General features: G+C 39.2%; 1 protein-coding gene across 4 annotated transcripts in view; it reads right to left on the reverse strand.

The window, feature by feature from the left end:
* Window positions 1-24,801, reverse strand: part of cacna2d4a (calcium channel, voltage-dependent, alpha 2/delta subunit 4a) — an 87,484-nt gene extending 62,683 nt beyond the window's left edge. For 2 of the 4 annotated variants that reach the window (XM_069700307.1, XM_069700309.1), the window contains exons 1-27: window positions 24,298-24,801; window positions 22,485-22,685; window positions 18,884-18,965; window positions 17,103-17,219; window positions 16,883-16,942; window positions 16,368-16,530; window positions 16,143-16,274; window positions 15,555-15,615; window positions 13,705-13,855; window positions 12,844-12,918; window positions 11,051-11,140; window positions 10,761-10,874; window positions 10,598-10,676; window positions 9,440-9,573; window positions 7,178-7,255; window positions 6,368-6,448; window positions 6,152-6,226; window positions 5,940-6,026; window positions 5,732-5,803; window positions 5,569-5,630; window positions 5,221-5,288; window positions 5,083-5,128; window positions 4,876-4,973; window positions 4,534-4,627; window positions 4,291-4,383; window positions 3,354-3,481; window positions 945-1,010 (exon numbers count right to left, since the gene is read on the reverse strand). In XM_069700307.1, the coding sequence (XP_069556408.1) occupies window positions 945-1,010; window positions 3,354-3,481; window positions 4,291-4,383; window positions 4,534-4,627; window positions 4,876-4,973; window positions 5,083-5,128; window positions 5,221-5,288; window positions 5,569-5,630; window positions 5,732-5,803; window positions 5,940-6,026; window positions 6,152-6,226; window positions 6,368-6,448; window positions 7,178-7,255; window positions 9,440-9,573; window positions 10,598-10,676; window positions 10,761-10,874; window positions 11,051-11,140; window positions 12,844-12,918; window positions 13,705-13,855; window positions 15,555-15,615; window positions 16,143-16,274; window positions 16,368-16,530; window positions 16,883-16,942; window positions 17,103-17,219; window positions 18,884-18,965; window positions 22,485-22,685; window positions 24,298-24,305 (2,515 nt within the window). In that variant the 5' untranslated portion in view covers window positions 24,306-24,801. Of the gene's footprint in view, window positions 1-944; window positions 1,011-1,798; window positions 2,146-3,353; window positions 3,482-4,290; window positions 4,384-4,533; window positions 4,628-4,875; window positions 4,974-5,082; window positions 5,129-5,220; window positions 5,289-5,568; window positions 5,631-5,731; window positions 5,804-5,939; window positions 6,027-6,151; window positions 6,227-6,367; window positions 6,449-7,177; window positions 7,256-9,439; window positions 9,574-10,597; window positions 10,677-10,760; window positions 10,875-11,050; window positions 11,141-12,843; window positions 12,919-13,704; window positions 13,856-15,554; window positions 15,616-16,142; window positions 16,275-16,367; window positions 16,531-16,882; window positions 16,943-17,102; window positions 17,220-18,883; window positions 18,966-22,484; window positions 22,686-24,297 lie in introns of those variants that run through there. The other 2 variants (XM_069700310.1, XM_069700308.1) reach the window with 2 other exon arrangements.
* Window positions 24,802-27,745: the final 2,944 nt, after the last annotated feature.

Below are 27,745 nucleotides of genomic sequence, written 5' to 3' on the forward strand. Positions count from 1 at the left end.
TTCTCACTTCACCCTGCTCCCCTGTTTTACACAGCCTGTTTTACACTCCCACAAATATAACATGATTTTCACACCAGAGACGATTTCTACGAAAAGCTGTTAAAACCAGATAAGGCCGTGTGTTTGTGTTTAAGTGCAGTGTTTCTCTGTCTGTGTGTCGGCATAATGAGACAACAAACCAATGCAGGTAAACACTCGCACAGGCTCTGATGATGCCGCTCCAGGGGGTCTCAGTAAATAATTATGACTGATGAGTGGGTCAGTCACAGAGGGGCTTAGTAGGACAAACACACACTCGCACACATCAGGAGGCAGCGAAACAAAGCCAGAAACTATGAACTATAAAGGCGAGATGTTTCTGAGTTACATACATACCGAAGCACAGGCAACGACAACTCCTTAAACTTTAAGAAAAAAGATCACATACATCACCATCCGGGGATCGAATCTAAGCTGAATCACTTCCAAAAGGCAAAGTTTTGCTGAGAAATCAGCACGTCGAAACCAAAATGCAGAATGGTAGTGTTGCTACAAGCAATCAACATTCAATCAGCCAGTCCAGATTTGACCAGCAAATCAACCAGGAAATTTAACAGCCAGCAGAAAGTCAAACCGCAAGAAAAGACAGAGAGAGAGGAGAAAGTACAAGAGAGAGCAGAATGCTTTCAATGTGCAAGGAATGGGCACTTTGCAAAGAGAAAAGGGAACTTTAAAAGGAAGAAAACAGTGTATATGAAATTAAAACGAAGAGGGGAAAAGAAATCCAGCAGTGGCGTACAGTGTGCGTGTGTGCGTGTGTGCGTGTGTGTGTGTGTGTGTGTGTGTGTGTGTGTGTGTGTGTGTGTGTGTGTGTGTGTGTGTGTGTGTGTGTGTGTGTGTGTGCGCGCGCGTGCATGTGAAAGACAGAGCTGAGGAAGTGTGTTGAAACGTAATTGTCACCCTACCTCCAACGATGGCAGTTTTCTTGCCCACCGTCACAGTGGCAGCAGTGGCAGAAATCACTATCCTTTCTGTTGGTAAAGCACCACACACACACACACACACACACACACACACACACACACACACACACACACACACACACACACACACACACACACACACACACACACACACACACACACACACACACACACACACACACACACACACACACACACACACACAAGTAGTAAGAGTCTGCAGTATGAATACATGAATATACTTTATGTGTACATGCATTTGTTCAAAACATACACATGCATGAGTGCTGCACATGCTTGCAGCATGAAAAATTTGGAAAATGTTCTCAGAATTATTAAATTTTCTCTCACATTTAACAATTCTTTATACGTCTACGAACACTCCCAGTGATAGTGACAACTGAAATCTTAGTTCAGAAATGCCAAAATGTGGTTGAAAATATGTGGGTGACAGACTGACTTGGACTGGGGAGGTAATATTAAATGCATTTCATGCACATCTATTTGCAGCCTTCGTGCCAGCAGATGCCAACTGTCAGCGAGCCATCGAGTCCAGCCAGATTAACATTTTAAGCATTATGTAACACAGATTACAAAAGCTAATCGAATAATACATTCATAACAGAAGGACTGTGCGTGTGTGTATTATGTTTTTCTATGTGCCCTGTGTTTATATTCCTGTTATTCATTCCTCTGAGGCAAAGCTAGTCTTTGCCTGAGAGACAGTCATGCACTTCTGTGCTATCGATGTAGTAACATAACGACATGGTGAAAACAATAATGGCGGCAAACTGTGAAACTAAAATGGCTCAGAATGAACAAGAAAGTTTACTAACTCCCTAGGAGAGGAGAGGAGGTTCCCATACTTGACTTGCATGCCCATGCAGAGAGAGAAAGAGAGAGATAGAATGTGTGATGAAAAAAGAGGAAAGACAAAGCAAGAAACAAGTGGAAGACAGCAGCCACTGCAATTGACATCTTGAACTCAAGGGTGAGGAAATACAGGATAGATTAAAAAGAGGAGGCATGCCAAGTATCATTAAGAGTCTTCCTCTACCCTCCTCCTCCTCCTTCTCCTCCTTCTCCTCCTTCTCCGCCTTTCGCCCTCCCTCCTCCGCTAGGTGCTCCACCTCTTCTGCACTCGAGGGGGCACTATAGTCAGCCTCATAGTCCCTGAATATATCTGGAAACAACACACTATATTCACCATAACCCTTACAGAGGGCTGGTTTGTATTTCAACAGTGTATCCATATAAACACACTATAAAACATATTTTACAATTTAGAAAAAGAGCTTCAAACTCTACAAACTGTTGATATATAATGACAAGATTTAAAATAATCTGTAGATGCATATAGCAGCTACATAATTTTAAATTTTGACCTTGGGGTAAATAACAACTACCCTTAAAGTCCTTCTGTACATATGGGATTCTACAAATTACATATCATATATTTCAAGGTACATTAAATGGTAGATAAATACACAAACTCTGTGTTTATTCATTAAAAAAAAGAAAGAATTGTGATCAACCACATATTCATTAAATTAGGGGTCGCAACTTTTTGTTTTCCTCTGCCAGCTACTTTGAAAAAAAATAACATTTGAGAGAGCTACTTTTTATGTGAACAATAACAATTTGATACTCAACACACACATTATGTATCACAAAAGCTTAAATTCAACAACATGTGCATGCTTTTTCTGTATGCATTTCTCACAAGCTAAGGGTGCATTAAATAGACTGTTTTTTTTAACATAAGACATGTAACTCTGCCTTATAGTGAAGATTGAATTCACATTCCTGTCTTCTGTTGCTGTCCATAGCGCTTTGTAGTAAATATGTTTTGTTTTTTTAAAACCCCTTAAAAAATACATTTCATTCCAGTAGAGCTAAATGAGAAAATTGAATCCAGAGGCAGAGAAGGACCAGGTTCAAATTCTGACTTTGATTTCTCATCTACAAATAAAGATGGAGTTAGTATGATGTGATGATAAACATGATGTCAGTAGCCATTAACTTTCTCACTCTGGGCGCTGATTAATGCTTAATGAATCGTCAGCTTCTTCAACAGCAAAATTCCCTGAATAATGAATAAACTTTGGTGAAGAATAAACCTTAGTATATCTATCAGGTTAGAACTGACATCTTCTGGGCATTTTGCCACACGTTTTCCAAACCTGGGTCTTGACCCTATTGATGTAAACTACATAAATAGTATACACTGTGACATTTCTCTATTTCCAGCAGCTTTTCTGTGTCTACCTCACTGAGAGATTCTTGGCTTAACTTCCTAAACATGGCTACAAAAACTGTTAAAAAAAAAAAAAAAAAAAAAGCACAAATAGTGTTGTGTGCGAGTATGCTAAGTAAAGATACGTCATCTACCTCTCGTGTCCTGTTTGGGCAAGTAGTATAGAAACTTTCCAGCAGGGTACTCAGCTGCTCTGCGGTACCACACTGGGAAATGGTCCAACGTGAACATATTCTCCTTGTCTGTGGAGGTCAGGAAAGACCTGGGGAGAGACAAAAATAAGCTCATAGAACGACTCGCTACTTAACCACAGGAAGAAGAGGACGATATGAGGTATGACAAACGCAAAAAGACAACCTGCAGGTTTGATAAAAAAAAAAATGAAAAAAGATGGAGTGAAAGTGGAAACATGACAAGCATATTATTGTGTGAATAACTGGAGGCAAAAAAAAAAAAAAAAACAGCAAGTAAAAAGCTATGAGATAAAGTGGAAAATAAAAGATGAATTTTAGAGAATGTACATTCTGTTATAGAGTGATCAACATATAGTTAATTTCAGTTCAGTTTCAAATTGACTGAGGGCTTATATCTATTATACTCATAGTTTACAAATATTACTGAGTAAAATGATGATAGTAATAAGTAAGTAATAGTACTTTGTTTGAAATTATAAACAGTCAGCATGGTTTCAGCTGTTACATCTCAAGATCTCGATGTCTAAATGCAGACTCACCCTAAATTAAAGATGGGAGATGCTTCCGTAATCTTTAATCAGTTGCCTGAAATAATTGCCCCGTAACTGGTGTTCTTTGGAGAAAACTGTTTCTCAAACAAACATCTGACTTGAAGACCCGTCACCATGTGGCATTAGGTCTGGTTGACCTTTATTTGACCGCATGAGGGTGTAATATCTTTAATTGGGTTCTTTATTTGCCATCACACTGAAATAAACTGTCTCCACACATTTTTTTAACCTCAGTTTGTGGTGGATTTTGGATGTAATAATTTGGTGACATTACATTTGAATGTTTTTTATTTATTTGAAAGGAAAAAGTAGTTTTTTTTCCTCACTTGGCAACTCTTTTCTCAATACCAGCATATCTCTGGAATCTCGACAAGCCTGAGCGGGTCCCCAGGAAAGCTGTTTCTACTCCGTCATCCATACTGAGAGGGAGCAGGAGAGACAGAGGTGGAGCAGATAGACGGGGACAAGCAATATATTAGGAAAAATAAAATTACTGATCAAGTAGGAAATAGCTCTATTATTGAATTAAAAGAACATTTATGTGGGCGTGCATGCATGTTGATATTCACCTAGATGCATTGAGCATAACAGCGGTCCAGTAGGCTTCCATAGGAGCCGTAACCACAGCATCAAACAGAGTCTGTTGAATCAACTGCACATCACCTGTTGACAGAAACAAGAGGGAAAACATGAATCTAATTATAATGGTCATAAATGACTGATGAGTAAGAAAAAAAGAAACAAAAAAAGACAGAAATTAAAGGTAAAAAAAAAAAAAAAAAAAAGAGGCAACGTTTAAATGGCATGTTAGGTTGTTCTTTGATTTCCAGTTTAGATGCAAACATGTAGAATTCCTATATGAAATCCAAACTCACTTGATAAATATGCTGAAAAAGGAAGTCTTTACTCACACTCCAGATTTGGTTCTTTGCCGGTCAGGTACAGGATCACAGCTTCCAGCTGGCTAAGCTTGCGATGTGCTGGGTCAATGTCAGTCTCACAGTAGGTCCTACAAGCACACACGCAAACGTAGATCAACAAATAGATCAAGCAAAAATTGTTCTGGGAACCTACATCCTGTTACACTGCAGCATCTGCATCCTGTAAGTTAAACTCACCACTCGCTGGCTATGGTCAGATCAGGAGCCAGTAAGTCGTGAAGACCTGAAGAAATAAATGAAAGAAGACATGAGCGAAGAAGAGTGAAGAAGGCAGCTTCAAATACAGATAAACTGAGACAGAGGAGGAAAACTCACCCTCCTCAACAGAGACATTTCCTATGAAGATATACTCTCCATATCCCCGAGTCAGCACTATACCTAGACTGTCAACACAGAGACGAGAACAAGGTTTTACTTCCTATTACATGATGTGGAAAAGTTTTAAAAAGGAAACATAAAATGTAACAAGAAACTCATTGTTACTTTCAGAATCAACCATGCTCATGATCAAAGGTAAATAAATATGTACCTATATGATTGAACAGTTAATGTTTATATATCTACTGCTAGGCTTTTGTGATTGATTATTTCACATAGGTAGATGAGTTGCTTTGTTGAATATGGTGAATATAAAAGTTTTAAAACATAAGCAATCACACAAACCTGAACGGTGTCTCATTGATGATAGTGTAGAAATAATCATTCTTCAAGAAAATCACTCTTCTCTGTGGGAGACAGAGACGGACACAGTTTAATAAACACAGAGATAGAGATCCATCTGGTACATCTCTTTCACAAAGAGATCCAAAACAATTAAAGTACTCACTCCTTTATCCACTGAAGCTCTCACATCTAAAGACATAGACCCAGTTTCTCCTTTAACCATGGCTGTCCTCAGCTAAAACACAGACATCACATAGTCAGTGATTCAAGAGTTTCACCATGTCGGATCCAAACACATTCAGTCACACTGACACACAGCGAGAAGAAAACAAAGAAATGAAAAGGACAACAAATATGTGTGTGCGCGTTACTTTTTCCTCCGTGTCTTCCCATTCCACCTCTGACAGATCAACACTGTTGTAGTTGGGTTTAGGCTTCAGTTTCTTCCCCTCTTTATACTGTCACACACAAACATAAACACAAACATACAAAAAAAACAAAAAAAAAAACAGAACCATGTCTTAATTTCTTTTATGTTTGGTTTACTGCATTCATCTCTGAGGCGAATTACATTTGTCTGTACCAGAGGTCGTAGGTCAGGATGAGACAGGATGTACCCGTTATTGGTGATGAGGTAGGCGTAACCATGGACACCCAGCTGGAAATACAGACAGGCTTGAGGATGCAGTCACACACATGAAAGTATAATGCTGAGCTCTAGCATGTGAAGAGTTAACATTACACTAGTAGAGTAATGAGGAAGAGCAGCGCATGGTACACTGTGTCAAAGACAGCTTACCTTGTATCTCGGAGCTAATCTCATCAGTTCTTTCAAGGCCACATCAGTCCCTACCACTCCCAGCAGAATCCCATGAGATAACTATAGGAAGGTTTATAAAGTCAAAAACAAAGAATTAGTGATCAAAGCATCCATTTACTCAAGTACTGTACTTAACATTTTTGAGACACTTAAACTTTACGTTCGTGTTTCCACTCCACTACATTTATTTGACAGATTTAGTTTTAGGATGAAAATTTAACACTATGTATATTTTAACAAGCTGTTGAAATTCAACACATTGCAAAGGATTAAACCAGTGGTTTCCAGTCTTTTTGGCTTCTGTCATTTTACAAAGAGCCATAGGTAGTAAGAGTTACATTTTAGATGTCTATAACTTGTTAATGATCTAATGATGTAAGATATAATAAAATATAAGTCAGACCGACCAAACCAGAACTTATACATTAATACTTTAATTAGATGTTGCTGCTAATACTTCTGAATTGTTACTTCTGTAGGATTTTTTATGCAGGACATTTACTTGTAATTAAGTATTTTTGCATTGCTGTATGTGTACTGAAGGGAGAATCTGAGTAGTTCGTTCACCACAGTGTAGAATAAAGTGGACAGTGACACTATGACAGTGGTTAAGGTGACTAACTCAAAAGAGGATTCAATACGCTCTCTATCTTTTACGAGTTTAGAGCATTAGATTAATTAGTCCCATATACTTACAATCTAATATTTTAAAAATACGGACATAAATACAACATTTCTGGTGATATCTGTTGGCTGATGGGATGAATGGTGATAGAAATGAGTACGTACAGTCTCTTTCTTCTTGCTGAAAACAGGCATGGCTACAGAGGTCATCAGGAGCAGGCTTTGCGCCTGAGTGTTGAACAGCTGTGACACACACACAAAATACATTGTCATTTCTCTCTCTGCTGTTAAATAGTGAAATAAATTATCTTATGGGCAAACAAATAAAACTGTAAATGAACAAAGCAGGTGTTACAGTTTTTCCGAATCGCCAAAACACTAAACCCCATTCTCTGAACCAAATACTCAGTAGCCTGAACCCATTTATCAAAACACTCACTTATTTGGCAAAACCATGAACAAGTTTCACAGAGTTAGACACAATTTGCAGACCTCATTGACTGTTTTTGCAAAACTCTAAACACGTTCTCTCTCACTAAAACACATGTTGCACTGTGATGCACTTGTGATGCATAATGGTTGCCACACGTAGCAAAAGTTAAACACAATTAAAGCACAAGTGTCATTGCTTAAACACAACGACTATAAATTGATGACACTTGTTGTAAATGATGTGACGAAACCAATATCAGCCAACTGTGCACAGGTTGTTGACGGTTGAGGGTTCATATCAATATGCAGAAGCTATTGGAGAGACAGGAAGAGTGAGTATAAGAGGTTGGGCACGTGGAGGAAGAGGAGGGAGGCGAGGAAGAGCAAGATAAAAAATTTAAAAAAAAGACATTTCTGATGAAATCCTAACTTCTGTAACAGACCATGTTCTTGTTCACGGAAAGACAATGAGGGAATCAGGACAAAGAGTACAACCTAACATCAGCAGAATCTCTGTGTCCACCATAAGCCAGAGATGGTCTTTTCCACAACTATATTTTTTTACTGTACAGCCACGCTGAAAGCACTGAGTTATAAAATGTTTTCTTTTTTCGTGAAATTCAAAATGCATTCACTGTATTGTATACAAAAATGGTTTCTGGTACTGCATGTCCTGAACTTTGTGTTTTCAATTTTTTGATGCAGTGCGTAATGACTGCTCAGTAGTGTTTTAATTTTGACAGGCTTGGAGCATGATCTGACAACATAGTTTGGTTTTGAGCACAGATGAAACTGTTTTCAGGCGACAGTTCGGTTTTGCCAGAAGAGTCAGATGTTTTGTTTATGTAGTTTAAAAGTTGGGTTTTGTGCTTACAGTTTTGGGAAAAGGATGGAAGGTTCCAAGAAATGTGTCTTACTGATTATGAAAAACAGTAACACGTGGTGAAAAAGGAAGTGAACCAACAAAAGCGTATATTAGAGGCAGGGGCGTAAATAATGTTTCAATGCGTAAATGTAAACCAAAGAATGATACATCTTACAAAATATAAAAAGTAAGAAATGATAAGAAGTTTTTTTTTTTTTTTTTAAAGAAATATCCTCCTTTCCATTGAGTTCATTAATGAGTAAAGTAGTGAAGAAAAGTTTCAAAAGTCTGAAATAAATGTCATAATATAGCAATTTCAAAGCAGCATGTTAAACATCAGATTTCAATCAAAGTTGACTATACTAGGCTTAGAATCTATCTAGAGGATCTGAACTAACAAGAAACTACAGAAGACCTGTTAAAATATATTTTGACTGGAAACACAAGATAAAGCAAGACTTGAGGAGACTACACACTGTATTGTACATGGCTAACGTTACTTGGAAAAGAAGTTTATCAGGGTAAAGCTAAAGCTCCAAATGTGATTACCTCTTGTGTAGTTGAGAGCTGAGGGTGGAGATGAAGGGAAGGAAAAACAATAAGCATGAAATGATATGCCACACATGGTACAGATGGAAACTGATATAACGGATGGAGAAATGACAGGCAGAGATGTAGTTGTAACTGGAAAGAGAGGATACACTAAAAAGGAAATATGTAGAATATAATACTCTTTCATTGAGTATATGTATTGGATTTTCTGAGTAACTAGCACTATCCACCTTTTTCCAAGGTTTTTTGTGTTCATGTACTTTGGTAGTGTGTCATTATTGCTAAGGTGGTTACCATGGTGATTGTTTTTGTCTGGCATGGTGAAGGTTAATTCAGGTTATTGATTAAGGTGCTTTATGCAGTGAGTCAGCCAGGGCTAAGTGGCTGCTAAGTAGTGGTTGCTATTTCTTTAACCCTTACTAGTGCGTTAATTGTTGGTCACCACATGGCTGCAAACACATATGTGTGCTTGTAAGCATTGATTAAGCATTCCACATGATACTAATGCAAGATAAAAAAAAATTAAAAAATGGTGTGTTGCCCAGCAAGGACACTAATAAGGAGTAAAGCAGACTGACCACACTGTCCATGTAGGCCTCGGTCCAGATGATGTCATGATCGTGGTTAATGACCATTGGCCGACTGAGAACATGGAGGTACTCCATAACGTTTTCCTGGACGTCGGCCAGTGTGGAGACGTGTGTGTAGTAACCTGCAGGACACACAAATACATGCACACAGACATAGCGAATGTCAGAAATCACTCAGATTGAAAATTTAGGAAGCAAACATTTTGGGGAATAAACTATTCACCATTTTATTTTTAACTTTCAGTTTTCAGCCTTTGGGTATTACATTAAGAGCAATAAACTCATTTATCAGACATCAGAGCACCTCTTATTCCAAAAACACGACTGTTTTTAACGAAAAAAAACCAGCTTGAATCTTGAATCGATGCAAATGTGTCTCTTTCTTTCAAGCTTGCCTTTATTGAAGGTTTATGGCATTTCTACAAGTGGAAGACAGTGACGTCAATGAGATACCTGCAGGGAAGCTGCTCACTGACAACGGGCTACTGAAGCACTGCCAGTTATGAATGTGAATATGTGCAACCTTTTTCTGTTTGTAATATCTCTCAAGACTGCTGGTGCAAATATGACTAACTATACCATCTTATTCAACTAAAACTGAAATTGTACTTTGCAGGAGTTGTCTGCAAAAAAATGGCAACAAAATATGTCAAACAGATATTTTGTTGCTGGCAGGAGCAACTGCCAGCACACAACAGAAGGGAGTGCACCTGTTACCCATTACACACACAGATAGGATTATTTTTTTTGTCCAGGGTTATGTTTATAGTCTATCTTTGCTGATAATCAGTTATTTAGTGAATGGTTTTCATGTGCTTAGTGCAGGATAAAGTAATTATTCTAAGGTCTGAGCTGCTACATGACCCCATGAAATTCACAAGAGGGCAGCACCTGATACCCATTTTCAAACAGCACCACCTGGGAACTCCGCTGGGCCAACAGACCTCTCATCTTGCTAAGAAAAACAATGGGGGGAGGATACTGTTTTATTCAAGATTTTGCAAGTGACTCATTGTTGCTGCACTTTTCACATATTTGTTGTTGAAATGACTCAACCTTTTAGTCTGGATTGTTAAGGTTCCATCAATGGCCGAACAAGCATTTGCTTCCTTTAAAGAAACCAAAATAAAACCATTTGGTTTTTACCCTTGTTGTTGCAGGCGATCCATTTGACATTTTCAGCAAACGTCATCTCGCGTCCAATTAGATAGGTGAACACTCGAACCTGAAGAGACAGTTAAGTACGGTTTACAGTGAGTAATGCTTGCATTTGTGCATTTTTGTGTTTACATTTCTGACTGTGTCGTACCCGTCGTTCTGGCCAGTTAAACTCTTCAAAAACATCCTGGAAGTCCTCCATGGCTCCGTCTGTTATCAGCATGATTGCCTGGTTACACAGGCTGCCCTGGCCCAGAGCAGCGGCCTAAAAACACACACATATGCAGAGGCAATTCATTCAGTGTTGACCATTTATATTAAAAAAAAAATAAATAAATAAACTGATAGAGATGTCTATTGTGGATAAAAAAAAAAAAAAAAGTCCCCACATTGTAAAGACTTGTGTAGCAGTCGTGGTGGTTGTTGGAAAGAAGGACAAACCTCATTGAGGATCTTGAAAGATTCCTTCATTGCCTTTTTCACTTTGCCCTCTCCTTTGACATGGAGCTCTTCCACCAAAAGCTTGAAATGCTGGAGAGAGACATATGAAAAATAAACGCCTGGACTAGTAAGCTCTAAATCTTATTCTTTCGGTAAATGCAGGTGAATTGCTCGCCACAAAAGAAGAGGGGGAGGGAGAGAGAGAGACAAGAGAGAGTGTGTAGAAAAGGGATTAACCCTGGCTTCCTGCCTCACAGACTTATTACGGCCAAGTTACTATAGCGCCAGGAAGTAATCACGATTAATCAACACAGGCAGACAGACAGACACACACATAATGAGGAATGGCCACATGGTAGTTCCACCACCAAGCAGGCTGGAGACAGACCTAGTCTTCATGGGGCTCTGTAAATACTGTATTCTGAAAATGATATTCAGACATTACAGAGGTTTTTCAGAGAAAAAGTTCATGCTAATGGGCAAAAAACAATGAACTACAATTAAAAACAAACAAAAATATTCAAACTAAGAAACCTACTCTGCATTTTTGTTCATTTTTAGAATGCAAAAAGTATTCTGTAAAAATCATGAAATGACCAACAAATGACAACTGATTATGTGCTTTTGCTTCGATATTTCAATCATGACAGAAGCTAATGGAATCTGGGAACCTACAACACATCTAACTTGAAGCCTCTGTTTGAGCTCCCAGTTTCCCTTTTCTTAAAACCCCTGCTTATAATTAACCTGCCAAATATCTGACAAAACTGAACTCAAACGATTAAAAGAAAATGCATGATCATTGTTCTCTTCTAAAGCTTGGACAAACTCATTTTCAGTAAAGGTAAAATAGCTGTTTGGGAATGTAGGAACTTTTATATAACAGCCACAAAACTGATGATTATCTTCCTGTAAATGTGTGTTCCTACTTGAGTTAATGCTTAAGTGTGTCAGCCAACATCTGTAAGCCCATTCTGTTACAGCCTGCCTAGCTAGACATTCAACCAATCAAATCCCTTGTTGACAGGTCATGTGACCTACTTAAAATTGTCAGCGGCCAGCGACCTCACCTGATCTGCAGTGATGTGGAGGGGAGTGAAAGTAGGGCATACAGCCAACAAATAAATGCGCGCACACACACACAGACTAAGAAGACTGAGCAGGTGCTAGGATATGAAAAAAAAAAAAAAAAAGAGAACAGATGAGGAGGAAAAACGAAAGCAGCAATGAAACGATGAGGTATTATTGATGTTGTACAAGTGAATTCAAAAGGAGGATGAGATGTTGAGAGGAGAAATAAAATATGTCTTTACGGAGGAAATGACGATTAGAGGGAGAAGACAGGAGGAGAGGATGCAGAGAAAGACAGGAAAAAATATCAATATTTTCAAAACACTAGAAGACAAGTCGGCAGGGCACAACAGTCTACTTTCAACGCACATGGTTACCGGTGTTCAGTTGGGTAAATCCTTTAAAGAATAGGCTGAAAGCCTGATGACACACATTCAGTGTGATGTTTTAACTGTGATGTGATGACAGCATAATCTTTGTCATTAGGGGGATTAGAGAGATAGCTTATGATTAATAGGGCAGCAGAGGTTAATTGAATTAATTAGCTGTGAGGCAGTGTGTGTGTGTGTGTGTGTGTGTGTGTGTGTGTGTGTGTGTGTGTGTGTGTGTGTGTGTGTGTGTGTGTGTGTGTGTGTGTGTGTGTGTGTGTGTGTGTGTGTGTGTGTGTGTGTGTGTGTGTGTGTGTGTGTGTGTGTGTGCGCGCGTCTTTTTTATGTTTTTACCTCTCTGTTATCCAGATCAGCTTGTACAAGGGTGCCCTTGAAGCAGGGTTCCACGTAGCGAACATAGTCGCTGTACTGGAGAAAGAAACCAAATCATTGGATCCAATAGAGTCAATGATGATCAGCATGATAAAGAGTCAACATGATTAACATTAAATTACACTTATTAATAGAAACTATCTTTCAATATTATCTGTTATTGATGTAACAATTTGACAGTTGCAGTGAAACAAATATCATCAACATATTCTTCATGATCATGTTTTGTATTTCATGTATTTAATCAACTCTAATATGTTTCATTTAGAGTTTAAGACAAATTAAATCAAGGTCAATCACATTACATTATTCCTTTAAAAAAAAAAGAAAAGAAAAAAAAAGTGTGATTTAAACCCCTTTTCCACCTGAGAATATTTCATTTTAAGATAAAAGTTGAGCACTGATTTTCATTTTGCTTGCGTGGCCACCTTGCTGAGAGGAGTGTAGCTTTAAATTCTGTGTAAAAACAGCTTAAGGGCAAAGGATTTGCATGAGGCGTATGATTACACACACAGTAATACCAGGATAAACCATGCTTATTACACAGATTTGTAGATGCAAGGTTACACACAGCCAAAATCCAGAAAAAAAAAAAAAAATGAATTTGGAAGCTTTGATGTTATTGAAAATGAATGCTTCATTTATTAACAAAAAAAAAAAAAAAAAAAGTGTATCAGTGCCTGCTTTCACGTGTGTGTGTATTTCATGTGTTTAACCCTAACTCTTGACCTGTGTACCTCTGTGTCTGTGTTACGGTGTTAATCTCCATGTCACGCTCATCAGGACTTAGATACACTCAGTCTTAGACGTGCGTATACTTACAGCTATGATGTTAACAAAGTCATTTTCTCCCAGTGTGTCCAGGATTGTATTAATGGTGTGTTTGGCTATTGTCAGTCTGAGGCCCTTCATACTGCCACTGACGTCCACCACGATGACCACATCTTTAGGAGAAGTGGCTGCTTGGATATACCTAAAAAGACAGAGAGAAACATGAATAGGAAGCACTAAAAAGTAATTTTATCAATAGATATGAAAAGAGTTATTAAACCAGTTCTAGCAGACAAGGCAGTGCAGACAGAGTTCAATATTGATCCTTTTTTTTTGTTTCTTTCAAGCGTCCTTCCATCTTTTTATTATCATCCCCTGATTGTCCAAGCTAATTAACATAAAGTCCCCACAGCAGCTGTAGTCGGCACCTTTCCAGAGCTCCACTGTCTGGATCCTTGACTTACGTCTTCCCAGAAAATAGTAATTCTGTCTGAGAACCACACAGAGCTCCTCGAACTGGATTTACTGTTTCCAAACAGCTCTTATTCTTCTCCATTGACCTTGTACGCAGAGGACATGTCACATTAGAAGGGAACATGAGGAGAAAATTAATATTGGCTCAAATCCATTCTGCATAGCATCAGAATCCTGATAACATGCATGCTGCTCACTGTCACAACTTACTGGTAAAATTATTGTTCATTCAGGCAGCTGGGAATTCCACTTGCGATTTGAAAGCATTCATGTACAGGCAACATGGCCGTCACCAGAAAATGTGCTTATTTTGTGGTGTCAGAATAATGAAAATTGACAAACAACCTCATCATTGTCCTTATATATTAACACAGTAGACAAAATGGAGCTCAGGAAGTCAATATTATTTGAGCACTATTTTCTATACGTTATGATGTACTGCTGTTTTTAACATGTAGCACAGCTTGCAAACTCAGTAGGCTAGGCTAGGCTAACCAAGTCTGACTATTTTGACTTATTTTCAGAGCAAATACAATTCTTCTTTTCACCATAAATGCTGTAATGTCAAGTGACGTCTCACCTACTTGTTGTAGCTCTCAAACATCTCTCGCCTTCCTATTAGGTTATTCCCAGTTTGACAGATGTGTTTTCCCACTCGGGTGTTTGAACTTCCCAGCTTCTCATGAACGTACCATTAAACACCACAGAGTCATCATTAATGTTATTAGAGACACCTGTGCTTTACCTGCTATAGACCTTTTTCAGCCGGACATTTTGTGACGTGTTAGTGCAGGAAAAGCACAGGTGTATTAATGGTGGTTGCATTGCACTCAGGGAAGGTCCTGCTTTTGTTCATGTTGTTTCGGTGTCATAACAGAACCATAAGTGATTCTATGTTTCCAACAGTGCTGATGCAGACCTGCAGGCCTCTGGCCACATCAAATGTTATGTGCCTCTGTCTTTTTTAGTTTATAAGAATACAATCTTAAACAACAGACTGATTTTCACAGGTTTACTGATACTCCAAACTGACCTAAACTGACCCCAAAAAAGGCAGACTGATCAAATGTTTTGCACTGAACCATGTTAGCTCTGACAAAAGTTGCACATGGAGGCAAAGAAGAACAGGAATACTGCACGGCACAGACAAAGCCGCTGATTCAGGGGGCTGAACAGCTACTCAGTAAGACATTCCCTGAATATCTCTGCTGCTGATTCAACACGAATCAATTTGCCAAACGATTAATGATCAGGGGAGATTGGTGAGATAAGCTGAAAAAAACTGTTCTGCTGATACCCATCAGTGCAGAATGTCATAAGTTTGGGATCCTGAAAACACCGTCTTGCATTTATAAAATAATCAGAGATACAACTATTCAAAAGTCATCATTCAGGAAGTAGAGCTGTTTGCAGCAATACAGCCTTACCAGTTTCTGTTTCTGCAATCGAAGGTGACCACACCATTTTCATCTGGAATCCATTGGATGCCTAAAAAAAAAAGAAAAACGGCAAGAGAGAGATTTCAGATAACATACTGCTGCTTGGCTGATTGTATGGATGGACGGATGAACAAATGAATGCATGGATGGATGGTGACAGACAGTCAAATGAGGGCGTGATGGATGAGGCAGCAAGTGAGTAAAACAAGCCGTGTCACAAATCCTTCACACACACACACACACACACACACACACACACACACACACACACACACACACACACACACACACACACACACACACACACACACACACACACACACACACACACACACACACACACACACACACAAGAGAATTCATCAACAGCCATATTCTCACTGAGACTGAGTCATCACATTTGACAGACAGGTTCTTGCATCATCAGTTACTGTGTAAGTACACTGTTTGGCTTGGTTAGCGGAATGTTTATGTACAGCTCTGCTCATGTTGTCTTAACACTGTGTCATCACGGGAGCAAAGAACAAGATGCCACGATTAAAACAGCGTGCTACGGTGTCGACGAATCCGACGTACCTGGATACAGTCTGAAGAAGCCCGTAGAGCTGCCAAAGTACTGCCAGGTGAGAGTCGGATCCTTCTGGAAGTTATCAATGAAAATGTCGTTCAAGGCCTCAGACATGAAGGCTCCATTCAGGATATCAGGATCTAGAAAAAAAAAAAAGGAAGAGAAAAACACTGATATTCTCCTGGCAGTCTGGTGAATTAAACAAGTAAACTCAGATTTTCTGTTTGTGTTACCTTTATTGTAGACATTTGTAGGAACTTGTATGTTACTCTGCTGCGTATTGACCGGCAGTTTACTGAAATGTTCATTTTCCACCAAGGGGAATTCTCCACCGAGCGGCAATGGATTCCCATCCTCATCCACCGTGTTTATCAGCAAGGAGTTAAAATAGTCAAACTAGACAGAACAATAATAGATGGGGATTAAACATAGCAAACATGTTTAAAAATGTATCTATAGGGTATGCAGCTATATTAATCTGTGAAAACCACAGTAAACATGGCGTTCATCTAGTTTTGCCTTGATGTGACGTGCTGCACTGTGAGTAGATTACTGTAAACAGCACCAAATGTCACCAAAAAAGAGTTACCATAGAGAAGAGTGTGATTTAATTGTAAATCAACGGTTGCATACTCTCACTGTCTGTGAAGTTTTCTTCAAGTTAAAGCATGCATATACTGGGTACATGTATAAGGTGAGTCTGTGCACGGAGATTAATTTATTTATAGTAAAGCATATTGTCACATACCGCTAGTGTTTCGTTGAACTCGTGGTAAAGATCCGCGTCCTCTGCTGATTCTGCTAACCTCTGGAATAAAATATAGTGTGAGAGATACTGTTTAGTCCAACATTCACAGATTAGTGAAGTGTTACAATTAGTTTTAATTTGATGATTGCTTCAGAGCTCATGACAGCTTGATTTCCATTAATTTTTGTGTGTTTGCTTTGAGAAAATGTATCATGATTACCTTCACAGATTTCATCTTCCTCCCGAGCATCTCCTCCATTTCCTCAGCAAACCTTTTCACCAGCTCCTCCCCGTTCACCTCCTCTAACTTCACCACACCTTCGATATCCGTGTATTTCTACAAAACAAACACTTTTTTTAGTAACACAACTTTAACAACAGAAATTATTTAATGTAAAACATCTATTTTAAACCTGTAGTGTGAGACATTTACATATAAAACCACGAGTTGTGATGACAATTTTCCTTTATGTTTGTGTTGGTAATAGACTGATTTTCTGTTTCCATGATGTCATATGTCCTATCTGTATATGTTGTCAAAACCTTTTGATAAAATAGGCTTTTTCATGGAAAAAAGAAAAGATGGGGGGAAAGGCAGTTGAACACTTTGGTAGTTGGTTCAGAAAAAAAATTATACCTGAAGGGGGGAAAAAAAACAAAATATAAAAAGCAGTCATTCAAAATATCTGAGCCATATTACTTTTTCACTTTCACAGATGATGTTTTTTCATTTGTCTCTTTCCTGGCTTTCAGAATAAACAAGGCACATTGAAGAGACAAACATATAAAATGAGAGAAAGGATGATGAAGAGTTGTCTTGCAGCCTCCGGGGAAAAATAATAATGCTCCCTTTGCAGCAAAAAGTGAAGCTCCAACATTTTTAATGATCTTCAAACACAAACTCAGACACTCAATAAACTGCAGTTTAATCAGGCGAGAAGACAGAGTCACTAAATGTTCCACCGATAACAAGACAGCCATTGATTAGACTGAGGTGGGTGATTAATGGCTTTTTGTTGCAAAGATTAAACATAGTGCTATGACTAACACTGTTCAACTGCTACTCCTATGACAACAAAAATATGTATTACAGTACCAGCACCTTTGCTCCTAATGTTTGTGAGCGTCAGGATTTTAAATCCTGTGTGGTTGCACTTTGTAAAGTTGGTTCTACCAATTATAAAACAACAAAATGTTGTGTGCGTTATCTGTTTATGTATGTGTGTGTGTGTCGCAGATGGTGAACGGGCCTGCTAGGGATTCTACAGGGTGGCATGCAAGGAAGATCGCACATCCTAATTACTCAAAGACATATCTGAAATGTATTTGATTTAAGTGTGTCATGAGATGGGTCTCTGGGCCATGTGCAGATGTTGTACAGCAAATGTGTGCCAGTCAGACGTTTTCTGATTGGCTGACGTAGCGAGCGGGAGGGGGGTAAAGGGATGAATTCCAATTCCTCCCATTTCAGTTTGACTTGGTGAGGTCATATGTCCTATATCATACTGTCTTTGTCAAGCACTCTGTGCATTTATGTTTTGTTTGCTGGAATGTCTTTGTCAACTGGCAGCAGCCAAAATGTAAATTATTTTCTGTAGAAATGATCAGAAAATCCCAGTATTCAGTAGGCTTCATTTATTCCAACTTTATTTTGAAACTTAAGATAGCTGGAGGACGTAGACTGAGACAACCTCAATTGACCTCCTTTGCACATGTATGCTTTTCTGTGTGGACATGCATGTTATTGATCCATTCATGTGTATTAATCCCACCACAACCATCATCAGCTCCCTCTCAACATCATTAATTTGTCCGTCTGACATGTCAAATTACTGAAACACAATATGATGCATCTCAAAACCCAATAATTGAAAAGATTCCATAGAATTAGTGTAGAAGTATATGTGGGCATCCAGCTGCTTTTGGCATGTGTATTGATGTGTGTGTCCGACAACATCTGCGTGTAAGTATGTTGATGTTTGAATGTGTGGTGTGTCTTACCTTCTGCAGGAGTTTCGCTCCAGAGTATCTGGCTGACAGAGCAGCTATCTCTTTGCCGAAGGACACGGCCCACTGCTGCACACTGGACACAGAGAAAACAAGATCAGTGAGAGAAGCTCAAAGGTGTCAACGCTGTATGAAAACAGAGCACTAAATCAAAAGATAGCCTCCCTTTATAAAGAGTAAGTCTCTAATATCTACCTATATGGCCTTACTAATGGCTAATATGTGATATGTAAGCATTGGTAAACTATTTAACATTACACATTAAACATTTAAACTATTTAACACTAATAAAACATTTATAAACGTATTGGACAAATTAACTGGGACATTATAGAGTGTTAAGAATGGCTGTTTCGCCTTTATACATTTCACACGTGACAGTGTTTTTTGATACTAAAATGTTTGCTAATTCATCAAAACAAGGTGAAGGTGACCATGAATGTACCCAGCCAATCATGTTAAGCAGTTACCCTGCGTTCACCAATGACAATTTAAAACAGATTACTGCGAAGGTGACGGTAAAAGCTGACTGTCCGCCAGGACAAGGGGTTATTCTGTTCTCAATAGCACACTACAAATCCCCCATGGGAATGCAGCTGGGGTAAGGTAATGGAGTTTAGTGAGTAGACAGGATGTGACAGATGGCTCAACCTATGGGGAGTCAGCCAGCTCGCTGCTAGTAAGCAGGCAGGGCTGCTGCCAGCCTGCCAGCCTGCCAGCCTGCCAGACTCAGTGCTGAAAAGTGGCTGATCATGTGTTTACTTGTTGATATGTTCATTGTAAAATCTAAGATTGGGAAGACTGACGGTGTAGAAGTGCTAACGTAGACAACTGCACTGTAAATATTCTTGTTCAAGAGACTCTTGATTCATCACTGTAGCGGTTTAAAAAAAAACTTTATCCGGACGTCAATCAAACCAAGAAATGAATATGACTGTTTATTAATTCTTTAAAGAATTACTTGTTGAGATACAGTGGTGTGAAAAAGTGTTTGCCCCCGTCCTGATTTCTTATTTTTTTGCATGTTTGTCACTTAAATGTTTCAGATCATCAAACAAATTTAAATATTAGTCAAAGATAACACAAGTAAACACAAAATGCAGTTTTTAAATGAAGGTTTTTATTATTAAGGGAGAAAAGAAATCCAAACCCACATGGCCCTGTGTGAAAAAGTGTTTGCCCCCTCCTGTTAAAACATAACTTAACTGTGGTTTATCACACCTAACTTAACTGTGGTTTATCACACCCGCCATTATCTAAATCTTTTTGATGATCTGAAACATTTAAGTGTGACAGACATGCAAAACAAATGGAAATCAAGAAGGGGGCAAACACTTTTTCACACCACTGTAGCTATATGCAGTTATAATGGAACTCCAACCCGTATCAATATTCGCACTGCATGTGGGTTAAAGTCCCATTGTACAGGTCAAACAAGGCCAGATTAAGACAGATACTTAAGCACGCAAACGCTTGTTTAAAATTGGACAAAAATACAAAACCTCATGAAACATTGTGTTATACCCTACAAAGGACTAAAAGCATCAACTGCTCCACTGACCAGAAAGAAGTGTTTTATTTTGTTAATTCTCTGATATAGAACTAATTACAAATCATTTTGAACTGAGAGGAAAACTCAACTTTTCTCCTGTGGAGTGAAGTATCTCCACAGGAGAGAGGAAATGTTTGCACGCTCATCTCCTCCTTTGTATGAGTTGTTGCTCTAAACATGTGTCATTGCTGTGGATTATCTCCTTTTCCTCTTGGCAGCTGAGGCCTCTGAGGCTAAAGATTTGACCTTCTTGCCCTGAAACGTTCCGGTCCAGGCACTGTAAACTTCCAGGGCCAGAGAGGCCCCTGCTGCCAAATCTTCCCCAGGCATTGCGAAGCATTTTGGGCTCAGTGAGCTGTGCTGGCCTGCTGAACTCTGCTTTCCTTGCAGCTTTAATCCACCAGCCTGCTGATTGACAGCACATACAGTATACTCCCTGAGCTGTTTAAGTGCAATAACTTACACTCACATAGCCTGAAACTGCATGAGGAAATATTGCTTTATGATTGAACTATCACAGTATGTATAGCACACTAACAAAATGCTGTTTGTCTGTGTTTGTCATCCCTTCCCACTTTAACACACATACCCCCCCCCCCCACACACACACACACACATACAGTGTTAATAGGCTACTGTGGACTGACAGTACTGTATCGATCTGTTAGTGTTTTTAGTCAGCAGGACTTTTGAAAAACTGTTCAGGCAAAAGAGCTTTGTCGGGGCTTTTGGAGAATAAACAAACGCAGCGTTTTATTCCCGAAAGAAATATCCATCCGAGATAAACTGTTCACTTATCTCACAAAGTGAACACTAATGTGAAAACGCAACAACATTAGGCTTTATGAGTTATTGTCCCTTGTGTGAAAGCCATCTTTGTATTTTGGGAAATGTCAAAGAAGAAATGTAAAAGTCAATCACATGCCCTGATGTACAGACAGTGAGTACCGAATGACAGCAATGACAGCACATGGGATCACCTGACATCTAAACATGACAGTCATGCTAGTATTCACAGTACACAGTCATGTGAAGAAGAATATATATATAATATATGTTAGCCATTTTCATTATTTAAATAAACAAAAAAAGATCAGTCCCATTGAAAAAAGTACAAAAGTAAGAATATATCCAGTCCGGTATCACGCCATAGTCTGTGTCAGGGTCACATTTTGGCTCACCTCGGCGTGAAAAGTTATCAAAATTAAAAATTGGTGGAGCTCAGAAAAAGCTTAATAATACCATACACCGTATTTAATTTTCTTATTTTACAGTTTTTTGATTAATATCAGCATATGTTATTGTATTTCTATTGATACAAAAATTCACCAAATTGATACGTCGTTAACGTATTTAGCTTGGCTGTCAGGAGGTTGTAGGATTTGGCACTTGGCTGTACCCCACAGGTGCCCAGATGGCCCATATGTATCTGTGTGGAGCAATCAGCCAAATTAGAAAGAACACTATTGAGTCATCCATCTGACGTATGGCTTTAAGAAGGATAATACTGCATGTAGACTTGCCAGGGTGTGCACACAGAAATGACCTGATAAAAGTGTAGTGTAACTGTAATAAAGCAATACGTGTGAAACATCTATTATGTGTTGACTTACAGCAATGAATGGTGGCCCATTGTGTCGCATTGTGAGTGAGGATAGTCATACTAAACAGGTAAATAAAATAATATTGTTTCATTTATTTCACCAGATAAATGAAGCGTATTGTAATGATTAAAATGCAAGTGCAAATAAATGAAGGAGTATTTTTGCAATTTTTTTGTAAGTGTCATGTTATGATCCTTCAAATGAATGTTGTGCAAATTTATGTTTATTTATTTGCAAATTCAAAACAGTTCTATGGAGTAAATAAGTTAAGTGGGGAAAGTGGAATAGATGTGTTTCTGCAATAATGTATCAGCCTCATATGGATACAACAAATTCAAAAAAAGTTTTTATAGTAGTTTGATAGTGGGTTTAGGTCCTGATTGTTCACTCTCTGTGGTAAAAAGTAATTGTCAGGGTTTTCTAGTGTAACCGTACTCACGTTTCGGGTGGGATCTTCATCTGGCCGTCGACCATCAGGCACAGCGAGCTGAAGAGGATAATCCACATCAGCATCATCAGCCTCCCTCTGTATGGCCCACTTCTGTCCAATTTAGTGGCATTCCTGGCGTTTCCCGGACTCCAGCGGTTCATCCCTGCAGCTGCTGCAGTCTGCATCAGTCCAGCGACTGTCGTGTACTGACTCCGAAAGGAAACGATGAAATTAGAACAGTGAAAAGTTAGAATTAGAAGTGCTCAGGTCACAGAGCAAACCCACAGAGAGGGAAGCTGTACAGATGATTGACTGTGTGGTGAGGGAACACCTCAGCACGAGGCAGGAAAGGTCCTGAAAGAATGGTACGCACTGCATCAAAAATCAAAGGCCAGAAGAAACCTTGCTGACATCTATATCACTATTAGGTGGGGGAGGGGGGAAAGAGCTCAAGATTCTTCATGGCACTTCTTACCCTGCAAACCCTCTTTTTAACTTCCTCCCTTCTCAGAACCAGGCAAGTGCAACAGCGCTTAAAGGCCATAGCTGAGCTGGTTTCTGGGAATGATACAGGAACACTTTTATCAGTTATGTAATTATTTGTATACAATGTCATTTAAACATGTCTGTGCTATGAAGATTTTGTTAGTTTTGTGTGTAACCAAATGAGATTCCTATAAGTTGAAACAGTTTTCAGTCCGGAAACACAAATGAGTTGCAGCTCACTGTGATGTGTTTGGTAATGAAATACTTTCTGCACATTTTTAACCATTCAGAAGTAAATGACTTCATCATCTGCTTAGAAAATGTAGCTATGAACTTAAACATTGTTTGTAGTAAATACCAGAAGGAATTTTTTTTTCTGGCTCTAAGGCAGTGAAAACAAGCTGTATGCATTGACAAAACTATCACCTTACAAAGTTGTTAGATAGCAATTTACTTATCCAGCAAATAAACAATAACATTAGCATTCATTTGGAGTCTTTTTTTTGGTCACCTGACCAATGTTATTGGTCTCCACCAACACAAAAATGAAAGATCTGCATTTTCAGCAGTTAGATGCATCAATGTGCTCACCAGCAAGTTGCCAACTTTGCCATTGGCCTGTGGACAGGTAGCATATAGGTGGGTTTTTTTTTTTACAGCTGGGAAAATAACTGAGTCAACACAGCACGAAGATGCAATGAAGCTCAAAAAAACTGAAGGCAAATGCAAGGTGGGTTCATCACTACCAACTACCCTTTCACATAAACACCAAGTACGTGCTCTTTTGTAATGATGAAAATATGAATCCTTTACCTGCATTCATTTTGGGCATCATTTTGTTTAGAGAGGGTAAAACGAACAGTAGATACAAAACTTGCTCAAAAGCTCACAGGCAAGAAGAAGAACAATTTGCTTTTACATGCCAGGTAGAGTAACTGTAATAAAATGTGGAAGTCCAATCCACAGTTTTCTGAAACACAATCTCATATTGTTCAAATCTAAATTTACAAATTAAACTGGCTTTGTCACTGAGCCAGCTAAAACATGCAAGGATTCATAGTAACATTTAGGGAATTTGTGACGGTTCAGTTCCTGCTCAGGAACAGCAAAAAAAAAAATCAAGGCAGCAGCAGTGCATCACCTGACAACAGATAAAGCATGTACTTCCAAACAGTCACAGATGAACGTAAAACTGAATTTGGCCTACGCTGAGAAGTTGCCGTCTTAAAGAGGAAATACGTCAAAGGTTCTTTCCTGGTGAGACCCAAGATTGAAACAGTGCCAGTACAGAATTTCAGGATGCTACTTTAAGGAAGCAGGAAGAGGCATTACTCACTACGTCATGTTGCTTTAAAGTGGCACGTGGGTCTGGGAAGAAAGTTCAAATATAACCAACACTGAGTGAAAAATGTCTGATTGATGATTTGATGTCAGCTCAGCTGATTGCCCAGGCAAACGGAAGAGCCTAGAAAGCTTTTGTCTCTGGAGTCAAAGGTCACTTCTGGGCACCTGGGGTCAGAGCAGAGTCTCGCCATATTCCTACACCTCCCTCTCCAAGGCTTTTAATCTGATTTCTATTCCTCCCATCATCCACTTCTCTCTTCCATGCCTCCTCTTTTGGATCTGTGGGATGCCAGACAAAAAAAAGAGAAGGACTTGGGACGTCCTGGTAAACTTCTGTCTTCACAAGAGCTCAGTTTTCAGGCAGTACGGTATTCCCAGAAAAGACACACATATTCCCAAAAAATAACTCCTGCTGATTTTCCTGATTTTTCCACAGTCCCTTCTGCCGACCTCACGTCCACAGGAAGCCGAAACCACGCACCACAGAGAGAGAGAGAGAGAGAGAGAGAGAGAGAGAGAGAGAGAGAGAGCTACCGTGTGGAGAGTAAGGATAGATGGATAGTAGGACTTCCACTCTCTCCAGAGTATCTCTTCCTCTTCTCCAACACCAGTTTATACCATAATCCAGGCAGGATTAAACCCCTCCTCCCTCCATCCATCCTCCCTCCTTTACTCTCTCTATCCCTCTCACTCTCACTCTCCCTCCCTCCCTCCCTCACACACACACACACACACACACACACACACACACACACACACACACACACACACACACACACACACACACACACACACACACACACACACACAATCTCTCTCTAACTCTCTTTCCTTTATCTTCTCTCTGACGCTCTTTGACCCACCGTCTTTCTATTCTTGATTTTCTTTCTAGTTGTGTTTCTCTCCCTGTTTTTTTCCCCCTCTTAATCTTTCTCATCAGACTTTCTATCACCTGCTATTTCTGCCATTCTTTTCTCAAATTCTGTCCCCTCTATTAATCTCCCTCTGTTTTTTTTTGTTTTTACTGAGAGTGGCAAAAAAGAAAGAAAGAAGGGAACTGGGAACAAAATGGGATGATGGGAGGAAGAAGAGAGGAGAGAAATATAGAGGAAAGAGTAGAGAGTCCTGGTGGGAGGTATGTCATTACATCCAAAGGGAGTCGTGACTTGTAGAGGAAGATGCGCTTGACTGACACGATCTTATAATATAAACACATTGAGACACCTAGTGGACTCTCATTGCCAGCCACACACACACACACACACACACACACACACACACACACACACACACACACACACACACACACACACACACACACACACACACACACACACACACACACACACACACACACACACACAATATTGCAATATCAATCTAGCAGCTCTTAAAATGTGCCCCATATTGCAGATTAAAGCATTTAGTAGTTATTGTGGGTTTAAAAATCTGCTCTTATTTTTTGGTCTGTTTTAAGCTATTGCTGACTGAAGATATCTGCAATCTCATTTATTTTTCATTCTTTTTATAATCCATTTTAATTCCCCTAAAATGCTTGGTTTATTTCCCTTCACATTTTACAGTATAGGCAAAAATTTGGAATAAATAGTGTCCTGTTTATCATTTTTACGTTTTGATTTTAACACAGTGAAATTTTAGAAAGATTTTGTAAATGTCATTGTAAAAAATAACTCATCTAGTCATATGACTTTTTTCCCCTGCTCAGAAGACCATGCATGTTTCATCTGCATGACGTGACTAATTTCTTACCTCCAACAAATAGATTTTGCCGTTATCTGTGCATTCAGTCATGTTAAAACTCAGCTGTAAAACAGTCCAATCAGAACTCACACATTAAAAGATCTTTAATTGGTGATATAGTTTAGAAGATAGAGTTTAGTTAGTGTCTATATTGTACGCTGTTGTAGATATTGTGGGACTACACCATGAACTTACAGAATGTCCTTTTACTGAGGCATATTTTTCACTTACTGTACATTGCATTTGCCAAATAAATGTAATGCAATCTGATTATCAGGCAAAAAAAATGTAATACTTCACATGACAGGCTGAATTTGACTTGTGTCTTCCCAATAAATGGTAACAACTGGACAGTTTTGCCGGTGTTTTTCTATGTATGCAATGTTAATCTTTATTTCTCGGTCTGAAGCTGCACAATACCTGGACCAAATGACATTTTAAACTATATGAGAGCTGCTGCAGAGACATGATGCTGAAATGATGTCTAGAGCTCAAATGGGAAGTCTCCTGCTGGGACCATTAAGCTTCATTTACCAGGGACACACAGGCTGACACACACACACACACACACACACACACACACACACACACACACACACACACACACACACACACACACACACACACACACACACACACACACACACACACACACAGAATAGCTTGCTGTATCTGTAAATGTTAGCTGTATTTACCTCATGCTGTACGGTTGTGTGGGTCCAGTGTGTGTATGTGCGTGACTGTGTGCCTTTTTCATACGCGCACACACACTCACACACTAAAACATCTGCTTATGCTGTTATGGAAATGAAAATGCAATAAAACAAACTGGAAGTGCACATGAAGCGATGATGCTGCAGCGAGCGCAGAGAGGGATCGGATTAACCGTCAAGACTGACTGTGACACACACTCACACACAAACCGACAAACATGTACGTACATCCTACATATGTGCACCAGCAGCGTGTAACGGCTGTGGGACTCCACCTCCCCCACTGACCCAGATCACTGATGATGGGGATGAATTCCCTCCCCCCCACCCCCACCTCCGCCCGACATGGATGAACTGAGTTTTGATTCATCTATTGCCACAATATATGACAATATTAATCTCCATGCACAACTTCCATAAAGATAGGCACCGCTACCATCTTAAAAACATCTAATATTAATACAATGGTGAGGTTAATCCAAGTAAAAACCTTTTATTCATTCCTATTAAATACATCTATGGTGACTGACAACAAAAAGAGCAGATGAGCTGCAGAAGAGAACGATTTCTGACCCTCCAGACAGAATGGACTACTTTCGAGCAAAGCTGCAAACCGAAACATGTTCACACCAAACAGTGACATCTGCTGTTCCTAAAAGCCCACTGAGTTTGCATTGTCTGACGTACGAGGCTTTTAAGTGTCTGCAAGTGTCAATATGAGAGTCTCTTTAGTGTTTGCGTGAGCACATTAACTGCACATCACACCTATCTTGTGTGATGTAATTGGAGGAAGTGTCAAAAACACAGTTTCTACAGTATGTACAGCAGCATTCAAACACTCAACAAGGTCACTTAAGCCATTTAAGTCTGTTGCTGGTTAGTAAAAGCCAAGCCTACAGTAAACTGAGTTATTGTATCCACATCCAGTAACTCTGTTTTGTTGCACGTTGCCATTTAATTCATTCA

This window comes from Brachyistius frenatus, unplaced genomic scaffold, assembly GCF_029030835.1.
Source record: "Brachyistius frenatus isolate BFR_SWC_R1_liver_20210118 unplaced genomic scaffold, ASM2903083v1 Contig_33, whole genome shotgun sequence".
NCBI lineage: Eukaryota > Metazoa > Chordata > Actinopteri > Embiotocidae > Brachyistius > Brachyistius frenatus.